Raw genomic sequence first — 12,937 nt, forward strand, 5'->3', positions numbered from 1 at the left:
ATAGGGTCATTACAGAGTAAATTAATGGCGCTGCAATTACTGTAAAGATATAAAACAGTGATGGATAGAATGCTTAAATTCATCTCAGCCACTGGTAATCACTCAGGCCGCATTACAATCCATTGTTATTTTCCACACCATGCCACCTCAGTTTAGACCCAGCTATATGCAAATCAGTCCTGCCCATGCTCCAATAGGAACAGATCAGCCTTCACTTTCAAGCCTGGACCTCCCTGCACAAGCAACCTAGGACGAATTTTGCTCTCTGATTCATCAGTCGGATACAGCTTGGTCTCACTAACACAGTGTACACGGGGCACACACCTGGGCATACCCAACTCACTTAGGGCAACACATCAAAGTTTTCAAAAAGTGATGGATGGAATGATTAAATTAATCTCGCCAATGAAAATTAATCGGGGCCATATCCCAATTCATTGTTATTTTGCACACCATGCAAACTTACTGACCATTAGGAATTGCACTATGGTGTGGCACAAAACTGATGGCATGATTCAGATGCTTGTGCGTCACTCTCACTTCAGACTGAAAGCAAATAAATCAGTCCTATGCCCCATAAATGCAGAATACAGCATGAGGAGGAACCTCTCAATATACAACTTTTGCTGACCCCACTCAAATATTTGGGGATTTATCTGAGCACTAAACAAGCGTAAGTCTATGAATTAAATGTGGGGTCATTATTGCCTGACATAGTATACGCAAATGGTTGATTTTCCAGATGTCACTAATGGGGCGCATAGCTCTGAGTAAGATGATTGTACTCCCTAGCACCCTATACATCCTCCAACATATGCCTATGCCTATACTGGACAATTGCTTTTGTAGATTGGACAACCTGATGAGACTATTATAATGGGGCGTAGGAAAATCTAATATAAGCATTTCGTGTATTAATAGTCCTGTGGGAAGGGGGGCGTGCAGGCCACACATTTTAGAATTTACCAAGAAGCAATCCAGCTACAATATTTAGTCCCCTGGTTTGAGGAAGAAGGAACAGACCCAGTAGATCAAATCATTAAGCAACTGATATTACTGGTGGGACTGTTAGCACTCCCCTTAATCTCTCGCAGGAAATGAGTTTCATTACCAAATCAAATCCGAACAACCATAGAGATATGGGACAAAGCCTCCAGGCAGAAAGGGTCTGAATATATATATTTTCAACAATTATACCCTGGTGCACAGAATTATGTACCACTCTCCCAAACTTTCCACAAAACATGAACAAGGAAGCTATGCATAACTGCATGTGAGATTTACATGAGGATGGCAGGTTTTTCAGTTATGCATCCTTCTGCAATTGATTCGGGCATCAATAGTAGACATTTTCTAACATATGCAGGGTTGACAGGGGCAATCCGGAAAGCCTAACACACAGGCCTGACAGACACCGTCTAAATCAGACGCTACTTGACATGCTTGGGGGCAGCAAACTAATCAAACTACTATATGGGCTACTGATCCCATGAACTGACAGAAGAATGCTTTTACTAAAATACCTCTGGGAAAGAGATATAGGAGAAAATTAGGGGACCGCAAGAAGGGGAGGTATACGCAGTAGTTACAGGAAAGTCACTAGCAAAGCCAGATTGACACATATCTATTATAAATGTATACACAGGCTATACGTGATGCCATATTTATTGCACAGAATGGAGCCCAACAATTGGATCACTGCCGCAAACGTAGGATTGAAATGGGCACATAATGTACACGTGGTGGGACTGCCAGGTGATACGGAACTTTGGGGGAGAGGTGATAACTGCACTGAGTGCTTTAACAAACCAGGGATCCCGTTGCAGCCAACAATACAGTTATGCTTGCTGGGCTGCGTACCCCGCAGTAAACACACAAAAGTAATGCGTAAAGTAGTGGACTGGGATTAATAGTGGCTAACAAATGTGTTGCACTGAAGATGGATTATCTGCCAGCTACTGACTAAAGGGCGGTGGACTAAGGAGTTTGGGGCAGGCAGAATTTGGAGTGAGGCAGAAGTTAACATACACCGGGAGCGGGGGTGCTATGGAATGGAATATGCTGGAAATGGAAATGCAACAAGAATTGTAGATACAGCCAAAGAGGAAGCTCTGCAAAATGATACAGAGCGGACCAAGTGAGAGATGCAAGGGAATACAGATGTGCCTTATATATGTTTGATGGTACTCGTGATACTACAATGTTGTGCCACATAAAACCAGTGATCCCATGTCAGGAATGTGTCCAGTGATTAACCCCTTGAGTGCCCCGCCCTTTCCACGCCCTGTGCCGGGCGTTTCATTAGCGGGCGGGGCTCATGACGAGATAGTCTCGTCATGGGCACAGCGCAACCGCGGCCCATGACGAGACCATCTCGTCATGGGCACTCAAGGGGTTAAAGTTCTTTCATGGGAGAAGACAGGGTTGGGACATTAGGGAAATGTTGCTGTGATTGAAAATCAATAAAGACATTTAAAAAAAATTGCTTTTGTCAAAAGGGTTTGATTTCTGTGATCAGTAGGACCAAAACTCCGACCTGTCATGGCATAGTTTCCATTTAAGTCCATAGAGGCATAGACAGAAAAGAAGGACTTCTTTTGTCTTGCTCAGCCCTTGGAGTTATGCATTTCGTTATAAGAAAAGAAATCTTCATAGAACCAGTTGCGTCCAGTTCTAGTCTTATAGTTTAGTCAGAGACATCGTTTGTCTTGGGTTTCTGATGGCATTCGAAGTAGAAGCTGAGGACAGGACAGACAAACACAGACGGTATTCCCTGAAGTGAGTAGTTATTTGCCTGCACTGAAAGAAGACTCAGTCAGCAATGTGTGCTATGCTGAAGCAGGCAATATGTTTGATTAGAGAATTGATAGTAAAACAATTAATTCTCTGTGGCTTTTTGATCACCAAAGCCGTACGCTGCAACCAAACTTCAAAGTTATTTGCAAAAGTAAAGAATTATAGCTTAAAGTGTTATGGTTATTGTTATATAATTGACTGTCCCCAACAAAACAAGCAGTTCAGCCGTTTAGGTGATGGCAGCCATCTTACTGTACAAGTGAGCATCAATACATATTTCATCTAGGAACTGATAGCACTTTGCAGTTGATGCAGTTGCCAAGTTGTCCATGATGAGCTGCTCTCGTCCAGGTTTTTTCTTTGCATTTGGAACTTCTACTCCTGTTTTAAAATTTTAATAAACTACAAGTCCCAGAATTCAAAGAAGCCACCTGGACTGAAGCAGGTAGTCAAACACGGATCTGGGAAACTTAGCAGGGCTAAGTTGAGAGTGAAATTTAGAAAGAAAAATGGAACATTTCACATGCTCAGCAATGTTTCTGTATGTCTGTCCACATGTCAGTACACTGTATCTATCTAAGATGTTTTGTGTTGGGCGTGAATTCATACCTGCAACTTTGGAGCACGACTCATTTTTTTAATCATACACAGACAAGCAGATTTGATTTTAATGCATTTAATGGGAATACAGAGTAGACATACCACCTCAGGAAGTCAGAGATATACTAAAATAAAGCATGTATCGTGAAAGTTATCACAACAGGTAAAGCAAGCTAGGTTTTTTTCGAAAGGGGCTTTTGTGGCCACCAGACCACCATTTTCAGCACGCAAAGGAGGTCTTGGCTCTTGTAAATCCCCTGCAAGAGAAATACATTGATATTAGCAGGATCAGGAGAGCTGAGCCCCCTCTTCACACTATGTGCCTGTCACTCTGCTAGAGAAATTCCAGTGGACTGGTTAGAAATGGTTTCTAGTGATTCTAATTGCAGCATGCTGGTTGTTAAATCTTCCTTGACAGTGCTGCTGTCTGCTAACCTACTGTTCCCAGTTCTTTAACATATACCTGGAGTGTGCTTAGACTGCCCCCAGAGGAGTATTTCTGGCTCATGCTAGTGGCTGTTTGGTGTATCATTGCACTATTTTCCATCTAAAAAATATACTGAATCGTCACACATTAAATTCATTCTCTCGTGTATGCATTCTACACAGAATGCAATTTTTGTTTGGGTTGTTTTCCACTGTAGAAGTGTCTTTTAATGTTTCAATCCGGATTCAAAATGCAATCCGGAACAATTGGCTTTACCACTGCTTGTTTGGCATTAGCTTATTATTATTATTATTATTATTATTATGTTTCTTATATAGCGCCTGAATCGACCCCCGAAGGGGTATCTCCGCGCTTGCCTTGGGAACCCGTCCTGGCTTTTCCCTGTGAGATAGCCCCTACAGAGCATCCCCAAGGTGAAAGCCAGAGCTTACATATGTCAAAAGTCGTAAAGGGCCTTCTACTGTTTAAACAGACTAAAAGAGCCAAGAGCCACAAACAACCAGTTCTGAGAAGCAAATTGAACTATTCTCCACGACAGTAACTCATGAGTCTACTCTAAAATCCAGTTCACAGGCAAACGGACCCAGCTCGAAGCAGTCACAAGGAAGTCCCTCTTGGGCTGGTGCATCCAGATCCCATAAAAGCAATGGAGGGGATGGGGGAGCTGCAGGTTAGGACTGAGGTGTATGAGAGGTGCTGTGGGGCTGCAGCTCTGAGCGTGCACTATTTAACTCACATTGATCCATTCCTGCATGCCCTTTTGACACAAAGCAGCACTTCTCTTGTGCTGCTGTTTTGCAGGCTGCCATGCATGCTTGTGCTTATGTCTAGGTACAATCCATGACAGAAACATCTGTCTTAATTCAGAGGAAAACCTGCATGGCCCAATGTCATGTTGGCATGCAAGTCCTACAAATGAAAAGTTTTTCACTCATGTGAAGGATGCACGTGTCATTCTTGCCAGTTCTGCCTACCTACGGGAATGCCCCTGCCAGCCCTTCCTACTCATGCCGGGCTTTCTTTACTGATTCCAGGTCTGCACATATATACGAGTTCTACCAGTGACAGTTCAACCCACCTGTGCAATTTCTACCTGATCATAGCTGCTGTGCCCACCCATGCTGGATCTGTGTATTCCTCCTTGTAGTTCATATCTATAAGTTTGCTTACCCAGCTGTTACTGGTAGACAGAGCGAGCTCTACTTTAAGATTCCAGTCCTTTCTTTTCTATGCTTGCTGTAGTTTTTTAAAAGTCAGTTACATGCATATACTCATAGTTCGTTAATTAGTAGAGCAAATGTCTGAGCTTTTCACGCTGTTTCTCATCCATTTGTGCTTCATGGGGGCAGTTGAGTCTAGTGCCATCTGCCATACGACTTGAACTTACCTAAAACTCTCCAGGGACACAGTCGACTGAAAGAAAAAAGACAAGTAGTGTTAGGAATGTTCTTTCTCAATCATCCTCTTCATGGCTCAAACAAACATTTAATACATTAGATAATTCCACCAAGAGGATGGCTCTGTGTGTGGGAGCAGGACTGGGAAGTCTCCTCAGCATGGGAGGGGCCGAGTGTGAGGCACGTGCAGTCATGTGTTGCAAATCAAGCATAGAATGTGAGGCAAATAGTACTCCACTACTACACCAATATTACTACAACATGGGACACTACATTATCGGACGTTATATAGTTAAAAGCAAGTAACATACATAAGGGGTAAATAATGATAAAATAAGGGAAGACCATCTCCAGTAAATTCACTTGTTTTTTAAAAGCGGGTGTGGTGTTGGTCTACCCCCCCAAAAAAGATGTAATGTCTCACAATGTTAAAGTGACAATATGGTTGGCTACAATGTAGGGGAACTCAATATATTGACATGCAACCCTCCCCCCTCTGGGGTAAACATAAGGAGTATGGATTCGAAGAGGCAATCTTTTGGAACCTCCCTTCATAACTGCAGAAAGTGGGGAAGTTCAAGCACCCACACTAAGGTGCCAGCCACCGTGGGGAATAGAGAACGTGAACCAAGGGTACCAGCATGCAGAATCTAGGTTGGCAGAGTGTGGGCTGGAGCAGGCACTCGCGAACGTCCTTCCACACACTATGGTATGGCTTGTGTACCTGTGATCTACTATTATCTGGCAAAGTAATCAATAATGGTGCCTGTGTCACAATGACAGCTCCACCTACTGGTAAACAAACTTTATGAGCTGACTCTTTTCCAATTTAATGAAATATAGCACTGCATCAAGCACCATAACCTACATCAGGAGCTGCTCTGTAGTGTCCGTGTCCCACCTTGAAGGCGTTTTGTGTATTCTAATGAAAAAATATAGGTCTAATTGGGAAAGGGTAGAAATATATAGAGAGGAGGCTCCTGTCATAAAATACTCAATTGAATAATGGGCCAGGACAATTCTGTGAACCAGCCCTACCCTACTTGCCTTCTTCATAGCAGATTTACCTCAGACTCTCTTGAAGACTGTATTGTTCCCAATGAAAATAAGTGCATTCCTCTCTATGCAGTTGATTTGGAGATAAAGGACCATACACAAATCAGCTTGCAGAGGAATATGCTTAGGGGGCATATTGCGAGGGTGTGGTGGAGCACGGCGTTAGCATCCTTGGCTTAATGCTGCACTCCGCCACTTCTGAAAAGCAGGGCTGCACCGTATTTACAAGGATACGGTGCAGTCCTGTGTCTTTCCCAGTGCCGGGACTAATTTAGCCACCTGGCGCCCACAAAGACACCCTTGCACCATAGTGCAGGGGTGCCTGCATTGAGGGAAGGTTGTTTATGTGCAGAAAGGCGTCTCTTGTGGTGGAGATAGGGGCTTGCAAATATGCCCCTAGATATGTTTAATAACTACTGTGAGTCCAACCAATAAATAATAAATATGAAAATAAAACTAAAATCATAGCATTTGGGTCTAAAGATAAGCCATTTAGTGGTACAACTGTAAATTAAAAGTTCATGAAGTAGCCACATACAAATAATTGGGTATGAAATTCCAGAAAACTTTCAACTGGAATACTCAGGTTGAAAAAGCTAGGCCCTGTTTTCACAGTATCCGCACATAAAATGTTTAATGGAAATGCCACTGGACTTTCTTTCGCACATCTTTTAAAGGTGTATAACGCAAAGGCTCAATCTCAAAATGTATATAATCAGAAGTCTCCTGTCTAAATGTCAAAAATCCTTGAAACAAATAGAGGAATGCTTCCTTAAATCTATGTTGTCTCTTCCTAAATTCTCTATTGGACAAGCTGTAGTAATGGAATTTAAATTAACTTCCTGGTAACACAGAGCCATGCTTCTACCATTGAGATATGGGAAAGAGCTACTTGTTTGTGGCCAATAAATAATGCTAATAATTGCAATAATGAGGATTTAAATTGCGAACTAAAATAGGATCAAGGTAGAAGAAAACAGATTATGAGAGTAAGAGGTTATGTGGAGACCACTCAATATTTAGCAGGGCTGTGCAAAATTCACTTATTTTGCTTTTGCGTAATTATGAAAAAATTACAGAAAAATGGCAGTTATATTAAATGAAATGCAAATCCATCACTATGGGCTAAATTTTACTGTGAAATGAATCCTCACATCAATTTTTGGCATTAGAACGCATTTAAGTAAGAGCACTGCAAACAAGCACCTTTCATGTTCTGTTGTTCCTGTGCGTACGCAGTAGATTTTTACAGAGAATTGCACTATTTGCAGTAATTTTTTACCTCCACTGTCATGTAATTATGTGAAGCAATGTAACGCCGTGATATTGAAAATGCCATGTAAGTAGCATAATACAAAATACCCCAAATTGCACAAATTAAGCCCATGCCTAGAATTTAGCAACTCACTTCGGGGCACATGCATCAAGGTATTTTGTGATCGCAAACAGTGCGATTCTCAAAAATTGGCTGTTTGCGATAGCAAAATGGCCTTCTGTAATGCATGAAAGTTTTTGATATTCACAATTCAGGTAATCCCAATTTCTTGCGATTACCTAAATTGAGATTGCAAATAGGGAATCGCAATTTTATCTATGTATTACTTGTTAAGTGTTTATGTACTATCTTTAGAGACCTATGGTCTAAATAAACTATTTTCTGAATGTGAATCTGTAATGCCTGATTGGTATCACAGAAGCAAACCTTAGCTATGTGAGTCATTCTTTCATCTCAGAGACTTTGAATGAGTAAACTCAGTATCTATCATTTGCAAAAAACATCCTTGGGCTATAGCTTTCCACAGAGGACCGTTCTCACACCAATTTGTTACATGTATGTAAGTATCGATTGGCCCAGTTACTGTAAAGAAGTGGTCTGCAGAGTTATGTACATGGAAACAATTCCAAACTCTTGATCTTGGGTCAAACTTTGTTGATGGCAGTGTCCAAGAGCACGGCACAGGTGCCACACAGCGCTGCTTCAAAGACAGGTACTTCTCCTTTATGGCTAACTGGAGAACGGCATCTATGCCTTAAGGTTGCATGGAGGTCACCTAACTGGTTTAAGGATGACTGGTAGTAAGCTGGCTGTACCTTGGGGCTGCACGGAGGACAGCTAGCTGTGCCTTAAGGCTGCCTAGAGGTCAGCTAGCTTTTCCTTAGGACTGAGGATGCTTGGAAGGCAGCTAGCTGTCCCTTAAGGATGAGAGTGCTTGCAGGACAGCTAACTGTGCCTAACTGTGCCTTGAGGCATGTAGAACTGACGTTCTCTTTCTTGTTCTATTCTTTTCATTGGCTGTTCCATTTTACATATTGTCTGCAAAGGACCATAGCCCACCATTTTCTCCATTGCAGAATCTGCAGATTGTCTTTGATACAGAGTTCTTATTTTGTTATACTCTTCAGATATTTCAGATCCACACATGGGGTAAAACTAATTTGTTTGGAAGCTTTCCAATTGTTTGGCTGAAGATACTTTGTGATCTGTGATCTACCTCAACAGCAGACATCTGCTCACCTGGCATCTATTGGTTTAAAATACATGTGTAAAATAACATGCATTTGTGGTCACTTGAGCTCCATTATCTCTATCATAAGTGAATTTGTTTTATATAAAACTGTTGTCTGGTCTTCTTGCTATGTTTGCCTTACCCAACAGTCTTTTTGTTGTATGACGCAGTTGTTTTCTGTGCCTTAAACCTGTATTTTAATGAAATGTTTCATAGTGTTGCTATGTCTAAGCATATGAAACAGTAAGTTATTATTAATCAATTTAATAGAGCTCAATTCACCGCATCCAAAAGAATGAGTGGTGCTGCCCTCAAAAGAGCCATCTTTCCTCATTGTACAGCATTTTGTCACCTAACTAGTACAAGTGCTTGCATCCTTTGTATGCTGGATTGTGAGGCTGCCATTGGCTTCCTATGAATCATGCAATGGCTGTATGGAAATGACCAGCATGCATTATGCTTACTGTCTCTTGGCAGGTGTGTGACATCATTCATTGAGAGCCCAACTACCGGTATGAACATCTTGAAGTGTCCAATGGCTAAAGCAGGGATTTCAGCGACTTCTGGCTGTCTGGCTGCAAACAGAAATCAGGAAGACAAACAAAACACACTTTATAATGGGTTCATTCACGATTTCACATGTCACGTAGCATACTAGTATAACTTACCTGCACAAAGAAAGTCATCTGAAGTTTTAAATTTCACATTCTTACTACCAGTTAGAATTAGGATATTTGTATCTAATAGTGTGGAAAATGTGCAAATATTTAGGGTTTTCTATACTCCTGGATTTAGGGTCTTGGACGGTAATGGGATAGCATTCTGGGAGGAGGGTGAGTAATCAAAAAACAATTTGTGGGTAGTTTACTACGCTACTAAGCAAACAAAACTACTCCTGTAAAATTCAGGATTAAGTGCATTCTCAGGTCGAGCGAGGATATTGTAAACCCTATATATGCACATTTCGGATATGCATTGTCAAAGTGGAATTCATAGCAAATGGAAAATCCATTTGAATATACCTAGTAGTGGGGGTTACAGGATTAGGTTTCGTTAAATTTCACAAATGCTTGATAATTTTGAAATTATGAAAGACGCAGCTGTGAGAAGACAATATGCAAGCACCAAAAAACTAATTTGTTGAAAGAAACTAAGGCATGATGGACATGCCAGTTGAGCGCAGTTTTGGGAGCTTACACCTTTACAAGGAAATTAAATATGAAACCTAGGATTGCTTTACCGGGCCTTAATATTGTTAAAGAGAGTAAATTGTTTAAACCTCTTCGGTAATGAGAGCTACTGTTCATCAAGGACAATCATTTTCAGCTACTAACAAATATAGTACCTGTTACAAAATCACTCTCTCTCTTGCTCTGAGACTGACAGTGCCAGGGCCTGTTTGAGCAGGTAGTGTTACAGGAAGGCGATTGGTTATATTGCAGGCTTCATGCTGCCAGTCTTACTGAGTGTTATTGGATAGAGGGCTTTGCCATTGGTTGGGCTGACTGCCAATTGAAGAGTCTGCCACTCAGCAATGCTGCCTTCTGTGCCATGCAGGAGGCCGCACTGCTAAGTACCAGACCTTGGTATCATTTACTAGGTATTACCTCATGTGCAAGAGATACTTACCAGCAGCTGGCTCCTGTGGTACCTGGTGGAGATCAATTGCTTAAAGCCTTGTGCAGTAAAAATGAATTGTTTGTTTGCTTATAGAAGTCAAAAGTCATCATTAGGATTGTCTCTTTCTTTAGATTGTTTCCAGCGAAATTAAGAAATGCTGTGGTTTTAAAAAAAGTATTTATTTGAAATGTTTGTAATATTACGGCGATGAATTATAGGGTGGTAGTAACTATGTGATCACAGCAGTGAAGGCATGTGGGGTAAGATGAAAGGTAGCTCTGAGTAGGAGCGGGGTGTATTTTATGCTTCTGAAATTAATATCTAAAATGCTTTCCACAAAGTAATGACAAAGTCTGAACACTGGATCACTCAACAAAGAGATAGGGATAGAACAGACGTAGCAATGTGATTGTGGAAAATGGTGACGACCAGATTAGAGAGAGGTTCTTAAAAACAAAGCGGTCAGAATAAAGAATCTGTATGAAGGAATGTGGAGAGAAAGCGCATTCCCAAACTAAGGACTTAGAAATAGTCTAAAAGAACAGAAAAAGGATGAGGTCATGGAATGACTAAGCTGAGAAGTGAATCCTAGACAGTGTGCAAATTTGAACAAGAAAGGAGAAGCACTAAAGAGCAAGTTGCAAAGTGTTTTCCTTGTGACCATCTCATATTAATCACAAAAACTGCAAAAATACACAAAGGTCATGAGATTCAGTATGATTTGACTTATGCTTGAAAATGAGTACTATGTTTATGATGCTGTTAAGATTTCCGGAATCACATTGTCCCCATTGTGTATCCACATGTAATTTGACAGATCGGCCCCTGGTTAACTGTGAGGAGAAACTATGGCTGCTGTTGCTATACCTGAAAGTATCAGCATAAAGTTCTATGCTATGGTACTGACGAAAGTAATGTGGGAAAATCCATGGACTGTGTGAAGGATAGTAATCAGGAACTGCACGCTACTTCACTGAGCCGAAAAAAACTTTGCAAACTCCAAGCAGATAAACCTACAAATTATAAAAATTACGAAACAGGTACGAAACATTAACCTGGGGATGCGTTAGCCAGAGAGATCTCTTGCAGAATTAATAATGGATTAAAGGTACTAGAGGGCACAGGAAAGGATGCATGTACTCCAGCAGAGAGAAAATAGAATTTGGGTTCTGCTTAAGGAAGATATGGGAAGATTTTATTGACATGAAAACCTTTGAAGCATAGAGAAGATGTGCATAAGGGCAACCTTAAATGATCAAAAGTGATCTCTAGATGTTCGTGGGTGAGGAAAGAGATAGACAACACGGATGAAAAAATAAAGTGGGCTGGGTTGAAACAACAGGTCTTTTGAGCATAATAAGAGGAAAGGAAAGTGGGGAATGACCATTCAAGGTAAGGGACATGGTAATAGAAAAGTATTCAGATTGGGTTGAGTCTAGAGGATAAAAGGAAGATTCAGTGAAAAGAGAGGAGAATAGGAGTCAATGTAATGATAGGGCTTATTGTGAGCTTCTTATTTGAGATACAGCAAAACCATGTTAAGAAGAGACAAAGAATGACAGTTAGGAGAAGAAGCGTCCAGAGAAAGTTTCATCAGTACAGGTAGTAAGATGGCACACTTGTAATATTCAGGAAAGATACCAGACAAGAGTAATAGGTGCTGTGAAACAGGCAATTAGCAAGAGAGAGACTGAGAGATTAGGATGGGAGGGAAGAAGACAGTTGAAGCTGCTGTAGGGTTTTTATAACATATGAAGAGGAGATTGAGCCCAAGAGAAATATATTTGGGAAATAAAGAAAGGCGGACCTGCCTTTTGCCTACATGGACATACCATGACAAATGCGGTGTTTTCTCTTTCCCCAGGAAACATGTGTTCCTAATTTCTAGGTATTCCTAAACTTACGAGTCATCCCTGGCCTAACATATTCTTCTGACAGGCCTAGATGTGCGAGTTGAAATAAGACTGTTGATTGTAATGAACCCTCGGTGCGGGAGGGGACAGAGAGGCTATCAGTTGGTGTAAACGTATGATGGACAGAAAACTGAGGGGCAGATTTACTGGCACTTTACACCGAGTTCGCTTCACAAATGGCACTCAGACCAATGCAAAGTGTTGTACTGGAATTTACTTTCCAATACAAATACTGATTTGTGTTGGAAAGTATCCCTTAAGTATGCAAAGCAGTTCTTTGTGCTACTTTGCTTCAATGGGTCAATGGGTCAAGATTTTAAAAGTATAAATCTACGACTAAGAAATAGTATGTAGTGCTGGAAGGATATCAGTCTAGTACAAAATCTAGGCTTGACATTAGGCACACACCCTTGCACTATGGTGCATGGATGTGTGCATTGGCACATGGCATCCAACAGTGTGCCACCACTAGGAGACTAGCCACGGTGTTGTTCTGGTCTCTCCTTTTAATGCAACGCAGTGCCACAATTTAGTAAATCTCCCCCTGAATTTCACAACAAACTGCAGGAAGGCAAAAACATGCCCAGCACCATGAACATG

General features: G+C 41.3%; 1 protein-coding gene across 1 annotated transcript in view; it reads right to left on the minus strand.

Moving 5' to 3' along the window:
* Window positions 1-5,231: 5,231 nt before the first annotated feature.
* The window catches only part of LOC146868511 (olfactory protein-like), a 39,529-nt gene continuing 31,823 nt past the window's right edge, over window positions 5,232-12,937 (minus strand). Inside the window, exons 5-6 of the mRNA XM_085615623.1 lie at window positions 9,269-9,379; window positions 5,232-5,257 (exon numbers count right to left, since the gene is read on the minus strand). Coding sequence (XP_085471749.1) covers window positions 5,232-5,257; window positions 9,269-9,379 — 137 coding nt within the window. The remainder of the gene's footprint in view (window positions 5,258-9,268; window positions 9,380-12,937) is intronic.

Source organism: Triturus cristatus, chromosome 1_2 (genome assembly GCF_964204655.1).
Source record: "Triturus cristatus chromosome 1_2, aTriCri1.1, whole genome shotgun sequence".
NCBI lineage: Eukaryota > Metazoa > Chordata > Amphibia > Caudata > Salamandridae > Triturus > Triturus cristatus.